At 35.7% G+C, this 17,441-nt stretch overlaps 2 protein-coding genes and 1 non-coding gene across 3 annotated transcripts; 1 reads left to right on the top strand and 2 right to left on the bottom strand.

Annotated features, from left to right (window-relative positions):
* Window positions 1–4,151: 4,151 nt before the first annotated feature.
* Window positions 4,152–4,364, bottom strand: LOC126789662 (small nucleolar RNA U3). The gene has a single exon (XR_007671578.1). It is a non-coding gene; the product is annotated as a small nucleolar RNA U3 (small nucleolar RNA).
* A 581-nt stretch (window positions 4,365–4,945) lies between these two features.
* LOC126788899 (LRR repeats and ubiquitin-like domain-containing protein At2g30105) lies at window positions 4,946–8,140 on the bottom strand. Its single transcript, XM_050514916.1, has 10 exons — window positions 7,895–8,140; window positions 7,697–7,791; window positions 7,207–7,422; window positions 6,816–6,929; window positions 6,625–6,725; window positions 6,407–6,544; window positions 5,917–5,965; window positions 5,783–5,848; window positions 5,412–5,531; window positions 4,946–5,253 (listed from the first exon to the last, which is right to left on the bottom strand). Exons 1-10 carry the CDS (start codon window positions 8,085–8,087, stop codon window positions 5,143–5,145), a joined length of 1,203 nt encoding a protein of 400 aa, XP_050370873.1. The 5' UTR covers window positions 8,088–8,140; the 3' UTR covers window positions 4,946–5,142.
* A 6,841-nt stretch (window positions 8,141–14,981) lies between these two features.
* LOC126788901 (uncharacterized protein At5g39865) lies at window positions 14,982–16,195 on the top strand. Its single transcript, XM_050514917.1, has one exon. The coding sequence runs from the start codon at window positions 15,236–15,238 to the stop codon at window positions 15,968–15,970; it is 735 nt and encodes a 244-aa protein (XP_050370874.1). The 5' UTR covers window positions 14,982–15,235; the 3' UTR covers window positions 15,971–16,195.
* The last annotated feature ends 1,246 nt before the right edge of the window (window positions 16,196–17,441 follow it).

Raw genomic sequence — 17,441 nt, 5'->3', positions numbered from 1 at the left:
CAAGAATTGTAATGATATCTAACTTCTAGATCAATGAACTTATCAATTCACTATTTGGTTCTTGCTAACTCCATTGGTCTGGGTCTTCTTCCTTTTTTTTTCTTTCTTTCTTTAAGAAAGATCTGGATTTCCCTGGAGGAGGACGGTAGAACTATACAACAGACTTGATTTCAAGCAAAATCCAAAGAACCCAAATGATCATAAGAAAAACAATGTGGAAACAGAAATCACGTAAGTCATCCACAGCTACAATTTTCACAGTTCTCATACCATGAACAAAATTGAAAACTCTTAAAGGCTTTAAAAATTGAAAACTTTGAGTCAACATTCCATGTGAATCTAATCTAGTCTCAGAATGGAGATGCAATTCATCTCTTTCTTTTGATATTTTTTTAACCATTGAGTTTTTGCCTAAATAATTCAAAAATGCAAACGGAGGTAGGGAGGCTGTTAGACTGTTTACGTGGCAGAACACATGTCAAAAATTGATTAGGGTATAGAGAAGGGAATAGGAAATTGGAGACAAAGGATCAGTTGCCATAAGTTGTATTGGCATGCATTGTTTCTTAGGTAGCGAGGTGAGACCCGAGAAGAACATACATGGTATACCTTATGTTTCAGTTTCTCTAGACATGGAGAAGCTAAATGGTTGAATACTGTTAGTTCACTTTGAATTTAATAGCCATTAAACTATCAGACCAGTATTGCATGAAACAAATCTAAATACAAAGATTTTACTTGAATTATAGTTGATAGTTCTATATACCATCCATCATTCATGAGGTAGAACAGAGGGCACGAAGAATCGAAGAGCAAATGGACCGACGCAAGAAAGGGAAGGTCGATACTGTTTATGTTTAGGCTATGAGCTCAGAATAGGACAAATGATACATTTTCGGGAACGGCGCCAGAAACCAAACTCGTTGCTTTGTCACGACGTGGGTGTTTTTTTCGGGCATCCGACGTCGTTTAAACCCTCAAAAACAGTTTTTAGTGTTTTCCGATTTTATTTTGGAAGTTATTTATTTTGGATTTTATTTTATTTTAACCCATGGGCTTGATTAGACTTTTATTAGTGTCCCAGGGTTTCGTTTTAGTATTTAAGCTACCTCTTGTGGCCATATGAGACACATTTTATATTATAAAACTTTTGAGTTCTCTCAATATTTCTAGTGGATTCTAGAACTTCTCGCGGATTCGAGAAACCATACTCTTATGAATTCAAAGTTGTCGTTAGTAGATTCTAATGGATTAGTTCCGCTGCATTAATTCATAGAGTTGCTCCTCGTGTTTGCAACTCACCGTTATAACAAATTTCCGTGGGGAACACTCCTGGCATAGTGAACATGGTAATGGAAAAACTGAGCGAAGCATATCTATGGCCCGAAGCCAAGGTCCAAGATTTCCTCAAAGCCTTGTCCAAAATGGCAACCAATTCCTTTTAATCAGGCTATGCGCTTTTCCGATTTCTGCAAGGAAAAAATGGACATGGTAATGGGAAAAATGAGCGAAGCATTTCAATGGGTCAAAGCCAAGGTCCAAGATTCTCTCAAAGCCTTGTCCAACATGGCAACCAATTCCTTTAATCGGGCTATGCACTTTTCCGATTGCTGCAAGGCAAAGCTTGTGCAATCCAAGCTCTTTTTTTGATGAAAAGATAGCGAAGCTGCGTGAGGTGGTTGACAACATCTCCATTGTTTCGAACCCGATTACTATGAAGGATAATTTCATTGATTTGTGGCCACTGTTGGATTCCATACTGAAGTTGATGCTGAAGTTTGTCGAAACCAACGCAGTGGCGTTTTCTGATCCGATGGATGCAAAAAATGTCCTAGGTGAAGCCTTACGGTCTTACTGGGGCAACTAGCCTACTAGACATAGTCATCGGATGATGGAGTTTAGAAATTCAGTTAAGCCTTACTGGGGTTACTCAAAATATTGTCATCAGGTGATCGAGTTTGGATTTTCATTGAAGCTGTTTTCCTTATAGTTAAGCTCCTCAAAAAATAGGAATGCGGTTGTCTTCGGTTGTTTTGTTAGGAAAAATTACTAAAATATACTCTAAATTTTATTGAAATTGTCAATTTGTACCTCGAATTTGTATTTGAGTCAATTTATTTCTAAACTTGGTAAAAATTACCGATTTGCACCTCATTCGTTAAATTTAATTGTTTCTATCCAATTTTGCGTCACATATCATGCACATAAGAGGTAATGTTGTTATTTTCTATTTATATTTTTCTTAAAAATAAATAAAAATATTCTTTAAAATGATGATTATTTTTTAATCAAATTAGTTATTTATTGTTCCGGGAGAATTACTATTCTACCATTGTGTGTGTCTTAACCTAATAGGTTTCCTGTTAGGAGATAGATTAGCATCTCTGTAATAGATTAGGACTCTGAATCCTACATGATTGTGGTTTTATAATGCCTATATATAGAACCTCATATCATTCAATAAAGATACAGTTATTTCATCATGCATCATTTACATCTTTTTTCTACATACTTAACCCTACTTTGAATTATATATTCAACATACCCACCCATTCAAATATATTATGTTGTGTGTATATATATATATATATATATTTATATGTACATATTGTTGGAAGAGGAACGAAACGAGAATAATAACGACATAATAGAACATAATGTAACCGTTTATTGATTGATAATGTGACATATATATAGACATTACATAACCACAATCACATAAGGTTTGGAATCCTAATCTATTACAGAGATGTGAATCTATCTCTAACAGGAAACCTAATAAAGTTAAGACACACACAATAGTAGAATAGTAATTCTCCCATAACAAACATTTATTTTTAATTTTCAATGTATTTATTTATATTTTTCTAATATTTTTTAACATACCATATCACGTAAAATAATAAATATATAAATCAATAACATATTTCCGAAAAAAAACATTGTAGCAAGTGTTCCACTTAAGTAATTTTATTAATTTATTTCATTATTAAATATGAATAAATATATAATGATAATACTGCTTCTCAAATGCATGACATGTGACTTAAAATTGGATGGAAAACATTAAATTTAACGGATATGATGCAAATCGGCAATTTTTACCAAGTTTATGAGATAAATTGACTCAAATATAAATTCGGAATGCAAATTGATAATTATTACCAAATTTAGAGTGCAAATCGGCATTTTTGCCTTTTTTTATCCTTACATCTATGGTGGATGAGATTGTAATCCACCTTATCAAAATTTTATAGTTGTCTGCTTTAATTAGTAGTGTCGGATGTGGAGTGCAATTTTTCATTTAAATTAATTTGCAAGTTTGATGGAGGCAATTAGGATATGAATTTAGGCATTGGCCAGTATCTAAGTAAACATCCTGTCATTACTTAGGTATTATCTCTACAATTTCTTCTAAGAGCATTTCTACTCTGTTAATGGAAAATCTTGATTATCTCTAACTAATCCACATCAACTAGTCTAAATACAATCATAGACTGGAATTTCGCAAAGGAGACAATTCGAAAGAAACCCGGCTACATTCACAGAACTACTTGAGGATACAAAGTTGCTACCACCCTAGCTAGCTTTTGTATACTAGCTTTGAGGACGCACGCCATAGTACAATGTTAGATTCCAAATTCACAGCCGAGAATATATAAACCCGAGTTTTTGTAAACTAAATTCTCCTTACATTACGCTTTGCCTAGACCCTAGATTACAAAAGATCTCTTTCTCACGTTCTTTATAGCTCTGAAGATCCTTCACGGCGGGATATCGTTGGAAATGACTAACGTGTAATGTGTGATCAAATCGATCAGGCGACGTTTTTGCCTAGAAATCAAAGCATATAAACATTGATGCAGTTGATCACTAAAGAACTATATTACATGCAATTATATAAATATCGACAAGTGCGGTCAATTCCACTCCCATGCCATATTTCTATCTCCATCAGCTGATAGATGAGTTCGAATAATAGGAAGTTCTCTAATGAGTTGAGCTAGCCATGGCTTCAGAAAAACCATGCAAAGTGTTCGTGGTTATTGCTGTGGTCAGTGAGAAATACTTGAAGGATTTGAGTCGATGAAGACCATGCAAGAAATCCCAAAAAAGAAGCTTCGAATTTGGAAGGAAAAAAAAAAAGAGAGAACCTGTCAGACAGCCAAGCAACCACCCCAGGAGGGCCTAGGCCCAACTGAGAACGATCATCTACAGCCACAGTGATCCGAGGATCACCGGCCGTTAATCACGCTCTGATCGCATGGCTATGATTCATCCACCAGGTTTAGATTCCTGTCTCCTTAGAAATCAAGGATACAGAGGTACAATCTATAGAACAGATCCTGTTCAAGTAAGGTCGTGAACTAACAACACGTGCTTATTCCTTTAAACCATCTATTCTTTTCCATTTCTTCGGTGTGGGACTTGTTTCCCTTTCACTACAAAATATCGACAAAGTACTGACTATCATCACTCACTGGCATACCGATTGATCCATCTACGTTTGCTTCAACTCCGTGGATGATTATTCCCCACTTCTCTCACACACTTCATAGTATTTATTTTTCAAATCTATTACTCTCTTGACGATCCAGAAGGAGAACCTCCTGCTTTCGTTTGCCCTCTGCAGTTTTTGTTATGTTCATCAACCAAAAAGTCCTACTTTCATTTCTTTCAGTATTGAGCCCCTCTGGAGTCTGGAATGTATGTGTTGGTTAATAATTTAGTGAGATGCTTAAAGCAAGGTTCAAAACTCTAAGGCCACTGGTTATTTGTCTTCCTGGGCACCACTACTGGTGCTTCCCAGCTCTCACATACCATGTGAAATTTGTATGTCCTGACTACTTCAATACACATGTAATCTCAAATAAATTAACAAGGAATGTTGAAACTCATCAGCTTCACATTATGAAAAGCCAAACCACAGGTAGACCAAGAAACAGAGAGTAAAATGTCTAAACTCCATATCCATTGCATTCAACTTTCAATGTATTTCTCAAAAGATCCACTGTACCAATTTCCCCGACTATCAGACATTATATCTCTTTTTTGTTCCTCTAGATACAAAAGTCAGCATTGGCTGAAATTTACACAAAACAAACTCAGAGCATGTGATCCAGATTCCAGAATTCACTAGCATCAGCTTTTATCAGCACCTTCATCAAATGCAGTAGAACCCACAACGCGAAAATCCAGTTTCTTCTGTTGCTTCAGGCGACGGCGTTCATCAAAGTTTTCCCATCCCTCAATCTGTGTAAACATTGTTATCAATACATTAGAAAAAACAGCAAAGTAGACAAACCACTGAACAGTTGAAAAAATCCTGTTAAGGTTTGTTATAAAAAAATCCTAATGAAACTACCCAAGCTTCCCATCCTTCAAACTTTAAACGGCAATGAAAAACAAACCTGACGAAGGATATCCATGGTTATTTCTGTGTTGTGCAAATCAAGTCTGGTGAGCATTAGGCACTTTTTGAATAGTGAAGAAGGAAGAGATTTCAGCCCATTATTACTAAGAGACAGAGTCTGCAATATAATAAAAGCCTCAGAATAAGACCAACCTATTGATGAAACAAAGCACACATATTCCCTTTTGTTCATGTTTAATGGCAGTAAAATGTGTAAAAACTAAATCAGTAACAATTAGTCTTAAGCCCAGGCAGATGCTAGAGCTGCACAAAGTACGACAATACAACTCTATGCAAAAGAAAGAAAAGCAAAAGTAGAATACACAAAGTACGAGGAATAACAAGAGTTCAGACAATAGGATTAATTACCTTCAGATTATGCAAATTGCTAATTGTCTCGGGTAAATCTGACAGAAGATTCGATGAAAGATCAACCTGAGACATGTCGAAAGAAAGTTAGATACACCATCCAAAATGCAGAGTGGAAAACACCAAAAATTTACCTCAATGAGAGTAATAAGGTCCCCTATCCATGTAGGAATGGTGTTGATCCTGGGACATACAGACAAAAATTTGATCAGTATACATGCACTAGTAATCGATGATGATATACATACATTTCAAGAGGGTGTTTCATCAACATATCATCTATAAATAAAAGAAACTCAATTTTTGTAAACTACATATGAATGATATGATGTTCTCTTTTATGGACACAAAAACTATAAAAAATGCTGAACAGTTAGAATTTCCAAACAGAGGACACCCAAAAACGCATTCAGAGGCAAGATGTGCAAATCCATAATTCAAAATGCTATAACATTGATACAAGAAAGAAATTTGAACTATTATGCCAGATAATGATGCAAGACACACAAAGGATGACAGAAAAAAAAATGAAAACAATAATAAAAAAAAGGGAAAACAAATTTTAATCCAGATATTCTCAACAATGACAATAATATCCGTGGTTTTTATACTATCAAGGAGTACCTATTGTTGTTGAGTTTCAGAACTTCAAGCTTAGGGAGATATCGTATGTCATTTGGAAGGCTGGACAAGTTGTTGTTTGCAACATGAAGTTCCCTTAGTGCTGGCAACCAGCCCAGATCATACGACAATCTAGTTAAACTGCATAAACCGCATAATTATCAAAAATTGTTCTTTCGTGTGGTTTAGAGCTTCTATTCTAAAGGACAAAAGATGCTAACCGGTTGTGATTCAGAGAAAGAACAGTTAAGGACTTCAAACATTTTAGTGCTGCCCAGATAACAGAGTCATCCGACAGATCATTCGAGTCGAGTAACAATTTCTACAAAATTTTGAAAATGAAGTGAAGTAACATAGAAGTTCAGAAAAGAAATTAAGATAACTGAATTGGAAAGGCAGCAAACATAATTACCTGCAAGGACTTCATAGAACCAATATAGGCAGGTACTTCTTGAATATGGTTATTTCTGAGGTCAAGAACTCTTGCAGAAGTGCTAATATCCCCCCATACTTCATCAGGTATAACCTTTTCAAAAAACAAAAGACGAAAATCCTCATTATGGGAAAATTTAGCGCTCTAAACTATTAGTTGCTATCAAGTAGATAGATATAATCCGTTTGTCTAAGTCTAAAGCAAAAACAACCGCAAGGCATAGTGCTTATATGTACTCAAATACTTGTCAACCAAGCCAAGATAAATAAGAAACGTGCATGCTCACCAATCATCATAATGCAAAATGTAAACAGAAAAATGCTAAAAGCATAATGTAGGTTAACAATAAACATGGACTGTTTACTCATACCTTCAACATACAGTCACTGAGTGCTATAACTCCAGTAGCCTTCCATTGGTCCACCTTCTTAGCACGAGCAGCTTCTTTCGCCTTTCTTTGATCAGATGTTTCTTTTTCAGATGCATTAGCCTTTCCTTTACCCCATGTATTATCATAGTCTTCACTACTAATAGGTCCAGTACTAACAGTAAACCGACCTTTAACTTGTTTGATAATAGGTCCATCCTATTCATACAAAATCACACTTCAGCACCATAAACACACTTCAATTACTAAAACCCTAAACTCTCATCAACAATCCCATCTACGTTTTCACTCAAGCAAGTCAAATTGAGCCTTTCTTTAACATAAAACACATTCTCAACAGCCAAACCAGTGGTTTCTTTTAACACTTCAAACACATCACATATATTAAATTCAAATTCTAAACTAACAACCCTAACTTAAAACTCAGATTACTAAATATAAAAACAGGGGTAAAAAGGGAAAGAAGTTTTACCCCTTGGTGCAAACCCTGAGAAGCCATGAGCATGATCTTGGAGCCATTACTGATCTCAGACTCCCTCAGCGTCATCGCATCCACCAGAAGCTTCCCTATATCAAAAGCAAAACAAGAACCCCAAGATTCTAATCACTACACATTTCTTTGAACCTCAAATCAAATTCTAGAGAGAGAGAGAGAGAGAGAGAGGGAGACCTTTGGAGATGAGCTTTTGACCGCGAGGGAGGACATTGGTGAGAGGCTGAAGAAGAGCCTTGAGGTCCTTGACGGTCGAGTCCGGTGAGAGATTCGGGACGGGTATGTTTTGGCCAGCGAACTTGACGGTGACGTTTATGGTTGGGGCGGTGGCGGGAGTGGTGGAACCGCTGACGTCAGCGCCGGTCTCCATTTTTGTGTGTGTTGCTTTGTTACAGTTGGGTCTCTCTCTCTGTGTGAAATTTGTTCTAGGCTTCTCTCTCTGTGTGAGTTACTATTTTATATCACATTTCCCTTACTCCACGCTAACAAATTGGGCTCTCAAGTAGTGAGCCTAGGAAATTTATGGACCTGGCTGTGGATCAAGTTAGGCCTGCAATGTCGATATTGTAATACTGGTTTCCTCATGGCCCGGAAAATATCGATTTGGGAGTTCTGTAATTTGTAGGCCTAGGCTTAAACCGAATCGGGGGTCCAAAACTGGCCATCCTTACCGCTATAAAGTAAGCACTTAAGTACCACTAAAATACGAACTTTCGAAAATACTATTTTTATATCTCACATTAACAAACAAACAAATAGTTAAATATGAGTATTACGGTCAAAAATTAAATAAAAATATTATTTATTCTCAGATTTTAACCACCTATTTTGTTACATAAATAACTACCCACTTTTTACAAAATAAGCACTTAAGTACTACCAAAATACGAACTTCCGAAAATATCATTTTCATATTTCACACTGACAGACACAAATAGGAGTATTACGGTCAAAAATTAAATAAAAAATATTATTTCTTCTCAAATTTTAACCACCTATTTTTTCATGTAAATAACTACCCTTTTTTTGCAAAGCAAGCACCTAAATACCACCAAAATATGAACTTCCGAAAATACAATTTTCATATCTCACACTAACAAGAAAACAAATAGGGGTATTATGGTCAAAATTTAAATTAAAATATTATTTCTTCTCATTTTTAACCACAATTTTTTCAAATAACTATCCACTTTTTTTCAAAACAAGCACTTAAGTACCACCAAAATACGAACTTCCAAAAATACCATTTTTATGTCTCACACGGACAAGAAAACAAATAGAGATATTATGGTTAAAAATTAAATTAATATATTATTTCTTCTCAGATTTTAACCACCTATATTTTTACGTAAATAACTATCAACTTTTTGCACACTCATAAGGTGTGGGCGGTTTCTAGTTGTTTTAGTTTTGAGTTGTTGCAATCAGATATTATATGAATCTGACCACCCTTGGCTTACTAAAATACCCTATCCTAATGCGACCTCTCAAACCCACTCTCATTTCGTGATTTTCACTTTTCACTTTTCACTTTGAGATAAACCACTAATTTGTTTTCAATATTTCTAATGCACATTGTACTCGACCCGAGAGAGGTGATTTATGTCTAACAACCGTAAAAGTACATCATAACTAATAAAGTGATTTCATTACCAAAACAAAACTAATAAAGTGATTTGAGGTTTCAATTGACAATATATGGACAGTGGCGGATCTAACATTAGAAACTTATCTAGGCTAATTTGAAATATATTTTTTTCATTTTTCTATGTAGAGATTTAGAACCAAAATACAACCTCAGTATAAGAATATTTTGTTAAAAGATACTACGGAAGTATAGAAATATGAATCTACTCATGCTAGAAGTGTACCAAATAAGTGGAAAATTCATTATTTAAGAAAAAATAATTAATTAAAAGAAAATGAGCGGAGAAAATAGGAGTAAAAAGAAAACTAGATGTAATTTAGCCAAAGAAATAGAGAATGATGAAAAACTATGTTTGGAGACCAAGAGAGTTCGAACCTCTGCCCTCAGATGAATTAAAAGTGAGTTGGAGGGTTTGACAACTAAAGAATGACTCATTTAAGTGTAAAACTTCAGTTGATTAATTATATATTTTCAAATTTCGTATGGGCTGCAGCTCATAGAACCCACCACATATATATGTCCGTATATACGGAGTTGCTTGAACACTTAGAAACCCAAAACCTAGCTACATTACCCTACACACACTGCCGGATCCAGTCCTGGGCAAGAGCCCATGCAAGTTTTTTTCGCCAATAAATTTTTCTACATTAGGGCTAATGTAAAAGAGAGATATATATATATATGCATAGGTATTTGGTATACATTTATCCTCTAAGATAGTTGCTTCTTCTTAAATCATCAAAAGTGCGTAAACATAACTATTCTAATATTCTTTTCCTTTTATATATTGAATGTGAAATTGCAAGTATGAGTTTTGAGTTTCAATTTAATCAATTTGAGAAAAAATTTGTTGGGTAATTTATTTTTCTTTGATTTTTGAAATATTCTTTTATTTTCATTGACACACACATTTATTTTCGGAAACTCATCGACATCTACCGTTTGCATAATAATACACTTGCATTAATAAAAAAAATGAAGCCCTCCTTGCAATCTAATAATACACATTTATCCTCAATCCGCTACTACCTACACATGTTTGATTTTCACATGTGAAATTTATATATTATCAACAATAATCAATGTAAGCAATACATATGCCAATATATCGTGGCTTCATCGGCTTAATCGATCACAACATCAAAAATTGGAAAAGTAGATATCGTTTATTTATACCTTGCAATCAATCAATAGATTGGCAGGACTATATATACTGTATGTGATCCATGCATGCCTCTGGTTAATTAGCCATGTCCGCCGCGTGAGCCTGCAACCGGTGGAGGTGGAGGGTTTGGAGTCGCTTTTAGCTTTCTTTGTTTTGGTTCTGCAATTAACAGACTTGACCGTGAGGACCGCGAGTTATATACTTACTGCTTAATCAAATATATTCTGTACATTCTGCATCTGTTAATTATCTCGCCCAGACTAGCTAGTATAATATATCATAATTTATAAGGTAGCATGAGTGCTATGCCTGCTCTCTGATCTACACATGCATATATATCGTTTGATTCTCGAATGAATTAACTTGGAAAGTTGCAAGCATATGCATGCTATGCTTCATCTTCGATCAAGAGACTCACTGGTTGATCAATCATCATTCAAAATTAATGGTGGCGTGTAGCATCCGGCCAGCTAGGTATATATATTATATAAGTTAGAAATTAAAGTTAGCAGTGAATCAAAAATGGCTACTGATCGACTAATTATAAACACCACTACGTACACCAGCATATATATACCCTGCAAAAATACATGCAACTTCGTTCAAGTTAATTAGACGAGAGAAAAAAACGTTTAATTACCTGCGTGTACTGATAGCGGGGACAAGAACGAAGCACTGAATATCATAAGCATGATTACCAGAAAACGGATCGCAGAGCCAGAGAAGCCCATCTCGATTGATCTTATATATGTTACTGGATATGTGGATGCTAATTGGCACTTAATTAACCTCTACAACTTACAATATATATGCATTCACGGTAATATATATAGGCTTATAGCTAGGTCCGTGTTACCGTGTAAGAAACAAATTAAACGATGTGCATTTGTTAATTTGGAAATTGGAAGGAGCCAGTCAAGAAGACAATTCAAGAACACAGAAGTGACAGAACCAATAAGCACGCAAGTGCAAGTAAACAAAACCGCGTTGGCTTTGTCAATCTTTGAAGCTATATGAATAATTGGTATGAATTTATAATATTTCCTTTATAATATATATGATCAGTACTACTTAATTAAATAGCCAAGAGTCCGAAGTCGGCCTTTAAACATTTTCAACAGATTTTCTATTATAATTTTTAAGCTATTTTAAAGAACATGTTTAGTTTTTTTTTATATAAAAAATTAGTGACTATACTCGATAAATTTGTCTAGCGAGATAGATCAAAATTAAAATATTTGAATTTAAAACATTTCTTATAAGAATTATATATAATTTATTGATAAATTTAAAATATTTTAGGTATGTAATAAATACTTTGAATTCAAATAAAGCTAAAATAAAGTGAATTGATGTAGATGTAGTTCTAAATTTGCTAGCTAAAATAACTTTCGAGCTATTTTAGTTGAGATTTAATTAATATATAGATAGCATTACTAAATATGCTCTAAGCTACTCTTAAGCTCTTTACAGAATTACATATAGAACATACTATGATTAATTAAGGAAAATAACACCCTTTAAGTTGGAATCTAGCCAACAATTTATTAGCTGGTATTTAACTAGAATGTTAGAACATAAGTACGATTAATTAGGTAATTCTCAATCCTATTGCTTAACAAGATTTTGTAATCAGATATATGAATTGATAAAAATACTTTATACTTTATATTACAATGAGCAGTAACAATCCTGACTAAGATAAATTGTTGAGATTAGATGAACACTAATCAAATTAGGACCCATATGAGTTCTTTAAATTGTCTAACACTGAAATGTAAAAGAGAGCGGCTCCCGTCCTTGTACCAGGGACCATAGTAGTCCTAATTATACATTTGTATTGGATCACATTACTTTGACTTGGATCCTCTCTAGAGGACTTCATATGGCCTAATGAAATCAAATGAGTCTTATATATACAGCTAAAAATTTATCTTTCAAATACAGAGAAAATTAGCTGCGCGCAGATTATATCATATAAGGCAACATGAGCCTATGAGGAACAGTAGATTATGGTGACCGTAAGATGGATAGTAACTTGGGGTGTGCATATGATCCCATTCCCATATTTACTCAATACTTCATAAAACACAATTCCTCCCACAATTCAGCATTTTGTTAACGTTTACTTGTGATGCAAGAACCCGCGCTTGTGCATCATAGGAACTCCTCGATCTTTTCTAATACTTATACATACATGATCCTATATCTGATGTTTATGAATTAATCATGAGTTCATGACAATGAAGATGATGATAGTGAGGCCGACATATATCCTCAATCAAACAGTACTTTTTCCCGTCTCATTTCCGTGCTTGGTAGACTCTAAAAAATGATAAAATTAGAATCACAAAAATTCTACTAAAATGTGTATCAAGAAAAAAAAAACCTCAGCTATCATAGCACACACTTGCAATTTTAACAATAATATTGAAAGTATCTGGCAGTGCTGGGTCAACTAGATCTAGTCCTCCACAGAGATCCTGTAACAAAACAAAGGCCAAAAAAGACACGGGTTTTTGGCAGCTCTGAGCTTCACCAGAATGAAATGAAAGAATAAATACCTTAACTGGTTTGTCATAAACCCAAAAGAATCACAAATTTGGTTTCACATGAAACAGGGGAGAGGAGATTGAGCATCTCAGGATCTCTAGGCTCTATGATTGTGCATGTTGTTATTCTATATATGCTCCAGAGTTGCTCAATGCCTCAATGAATGAAAGCATGTGATGTGATGGGTCTACCACCATGCCATTTCCCTCACTTTGATATCTTACCGTGATAACTTACTCTTCTTCCACCAAGCATGTGATCTTTTTCAGAAGCCACCCACCAGCACTAGCAGGTTGGCTTGGTTTTTCTACCTTTAACTTTAGCTTTTGGAAACCACTGCTTCTGTTTTTTCAGAGCTACCAAACATGCATTGTCTCCACTACCACTCTTCATCTTCAGTAGTCCAGTTATTATTGTCCATGGTCCCCAACTCACATGTTCATATCATCATCACCACCCTCTCATTATAATCAAGTTTTAATTTCAGGTAATTACATATCATATGGTTCAATTCCATCCATCATTTAGTCTAGTAGCATAAGTTTGTTTTTGTTCTTGAGATCACCTTCGGCATAAAGATCCTAGTCATCCAACGCAAAATCCATCAATCCATCATCATATACTTGGAGGTCTTGATTGTAGTAGAATTGAGTAGCTGCGAGCTCACTCACGATCATTTAGTTTGATAACAAAATTACGCTTATCTTTCTACTTTCTTCTAGATAAGTTTTTGGGTTAGTACGAACACGATCAGTCAGATTGCTTTTGGTTTAAGGAATCCAATGCAGAACCTATCATTAAGTCATAGCATACATGGAGTATTGAATGTGGTAAAATGTAGTTAACCCTTCAATTTTGTTACCAAACTTAAAGTTCTATTAATGTTGGCATTGGTATAATCCTAATTGGTTTTTTGTGGTGCAAGCCTGAAGAGGTGGAAAAATCTGAAGAATTTGGCACACTAATGTCAACGTGCTTGCTAATGATGGGCTGTCATTGTATCATAAACACCCCATGGTCCTGCATTGAGTGATTGAATATTTATGGTGATTTGATCCTCCAACATATCCACACTTAAAAAATAATCAAGAATCCAAAGCTGTTACATTGCAAGAGCTTTTAGACATTGAAGTTGCACATGATTGATATAAAAGCTTAAATGAATACCAAGACTGAAAATGATAGATCAAAGGGGAAAATCATCATCAGAATCGATTAGAAATGTTGAAGTAATTCGTATTTATGCATTGGAGTAAAACTAATGGCCTAACAATTTCACACAGATAGAATGACATAGATGTCATTGATAGATGTCATTGAAGTAGATATAGATTCCATTTGTTGAGGTTAAAATGAAGTACTTTTCATGTCAGTTTACTATATTATCCAGAGATGTATGATTGCATTTGCCTCATTCTTGCATCTTTTAACTTATTGAATCAAGTCTGTTCAACATGTTCTTCTCAATTTTTTAGGTTCTGCACTATGCAGCTTAAAGCTATATTCTGTCACATTTAAACAAAGAAAAATCCTGAAGTTTATCAACACCTGATTTCCTCTATATCTAAACATTATCAAATGCCACATTCAGATGAAAAAATATTTTCCAGATCAGAGATTGCAGAGTAAGATAAAGAAAGAATGAAAACAGATGGATTTTGACCAGGTCAACATATTTGAATCTACTTAAACTGGAGCTCTTAAGGCTCTCATCTATAATTAGGCCTCAAATCCCAATTAGCCCACCTGCTAATCAGACCCTCCCATCTCTCCCCTCCCACCCTTAAACCCTATCATCCAAGAAAGCAAAAACAAACCAACAAAACACACCACCTCTCTCAAGTCTCTCTCAACTAACTTAACCCTACCACCCCCATCATTTTTACCCCTCTCTCTCTCATTTTCTCCCTGCAACTTAAAAAAACAAAAACAAAAGCTCAAACCTTTGGAGTGTCCTCTCTCAAATTCTCAATCCCAACGCCTTCGCTTTAAGCAACCCAAAATCCCTTATCGCAAATAAAGCAACAAAACCCAAATCCCATATCATAAAGTTTCAATCTTTACACTCCTCCCTTTGAAAATTCCAACCACCCAGAAACCAAACCCAATTCGTTTTTGCTACCTGGGTCTTTCGGGAAATCCCAACCCTCAAATGTGGCGGCCGTGGAGTAAATCAACGGTTCAGATTCACCACACGTCGTCGCCGACCTCGCCGTTCTCTTTCTCCTCCTTCAAAGACATCCAGAACCTCTGCGCCGACGACGAGCCGTCGCAGCCCGCCGCCTCCGCCAAGAAAGCCTCGGTGATCTTCCACCGCGTCCGGGTCGCCAACTCGCTCCTCCGCGCCTGGAACTCAACTCGCCCCAAAGATGACCCCACGCCGCAAAACGACCCGTCGTCCAAGTCCATTTCCCTCCCGGGCGCCGAGAAGCGCATTGTCGTGTACTTCACCAGCCTACGTGTCGTGCGGCGGACGTTCGAGGACTGCAACGCCGTCCGATCAATACTCCGGGGTTTCCGCGTGACGCTGGACGAGCGGGATCTGGCGATGGACCAGCGCTTCATTACCGAGCTGCAGCAGATCCTGGGTCAAAGGAAGTTGACCCTGCCGAGGGTTTTCATTGGCGGGAGGTACATTGGTGGGGCCGAGGAGGTGAAACAGCTGCACGAGGCTGGCGAGCTCAAGAAGTTTGTGGAAGGCCTGCCCGTACAGGAACCGGGCGCGTGCGGCGCGTGTGGTGGGTACAGGTTTTTACTGTGCGACGAGTGTAACGGGAGTCATAAGTTGTATTCCGAGAAAGGTGGCTTCAGGAGTTGTGCCTCTTGCAATGAGAATGGTCTCATCAGGTGCCCTTCTTGTTCTTGCGCACCAATCTTAGCTAATTAGGAACAAAAATGAAGAAGAAGAAGAAGCAAATCTTTCTTTTTTATTTTGTTGGTTTTTTTTTCTCTTTTAATTTCTGGGTTGGAGTAGATTAATCTGTAGTTTTTTTTGTTATGGAAGATGTTGTTGGGTAATGTATGTAATGTAAGAAAGTGTAGTGTTCCCAACCAGAAATGGGGTGTGACGTTTTGTCACCCGTTTGGTTTTTACAAGCTAACCTTGAGCTGATTATCAACTTGATTTAGGTACATTTTCTTTGTTTAATGTGCATGATTATAAACTTTTAGCACCAAAATCCAACTCTGGAGACCATTTTGTGTTTAAGGGTTTGTGAAAAGCTATACTAAATTGCGACAGGTATCAAAGCTCATATAATGGCCTAAATTTCTCCCTTCAATTTCTTCTCTCCTCTGCAAATTCGAAATCTCTTCTCTTCCTTCACATTCCTTCACCTCCCTAATGGTCTAATTCCATTAGGCTGGGTAAATCAAAATTTTTGGTTGCTATAATTTTGCATTATCTTGTTACTCTCTCTCTCTCTCTCTCTCTCTCTCCTCTCTCTGTTGGTTTTGCAGAATATATGAATATCACAACTTTCTGATTGGATTTTGCAAATATAAGAACAAATTCATTTATGTTAACAATTACTGTATGTCACTTTGATGGTTTACCACATACCCAGATCTCGTTCTTCAATAGAATAAGAAGGAACCCATCAGTTATTCAGTGGAAATTTCCCATAAAAATGGAACCCATAAATTGAATCCTAACACATTTCATCTCATATTCTTCTCTGACTTGTTGTAAATGATATTTGGATTCTGAATACTCATCCCATCTATATGATAAGGTTCGGCGGCTACAGTCTTTAATTGACAGAAGAGATTTGGAGTCAGAGTCTCAGAGAGGTGAAGGAAAGTGAAGGAAGAGAGAAAAAAAAGAGGGAAAAATTTAGGTCATTAGATGTTTTGACACGTGTCGCAATTTAGCAGAGGTCAGGAAGGTCAGCTGGCCAGCTGGGTATAGAGGGAAGAGAGGATCCGGTGAAAATTATAATCTGTTGCCTTATCATTGTTTTAGAGGATGGATGAGTTTGATTGATGCAATCAATGGTCTAAATAACGGTTATTGGCATCGTATCGGTTTTGTAAAATAATGATATAACGGGGATATATCGAGATATATCGGATTATATCGGATTTATCGTTTTTACTAATTTTTAATTAAATTTAATATATTTATAAACATATACATCAAAATATATCAAATAAACTTGAGAAATTAAAACTTATAGAAGTAAATCTACTAAATAAACTTCATAAAAAAATATTTGCTTATTTTGACAATTAAAATACATAAATAATATTAATTAATAAAAATAAAGGTGATCATTCACCATAAACTCTCTCGTAATTGAATATTATCAACGAAATTTTCATTTTCTTTAAATTATTTTTTCAAAATGACGTGGTTT

The sequence above is a fragment of the Argentina anserina genome, chromosome 3, assembly GCF_933775445.1.
Source record: "Argentina anserina chromosome 3, drPotAnse1.1, whole genome shotgun sequence".
Taxonomy (NCBI): Eukaryota; Viridiplantae; Streptophyta; class Magnoliopsida; order Rosales; family Rosaceae; genus Argentina; species Argentina anserina.
Note: the sequence above shows the minus strand (reverse complement) of the source record. Positions and strands in the feature narration are given on the sequence as shown.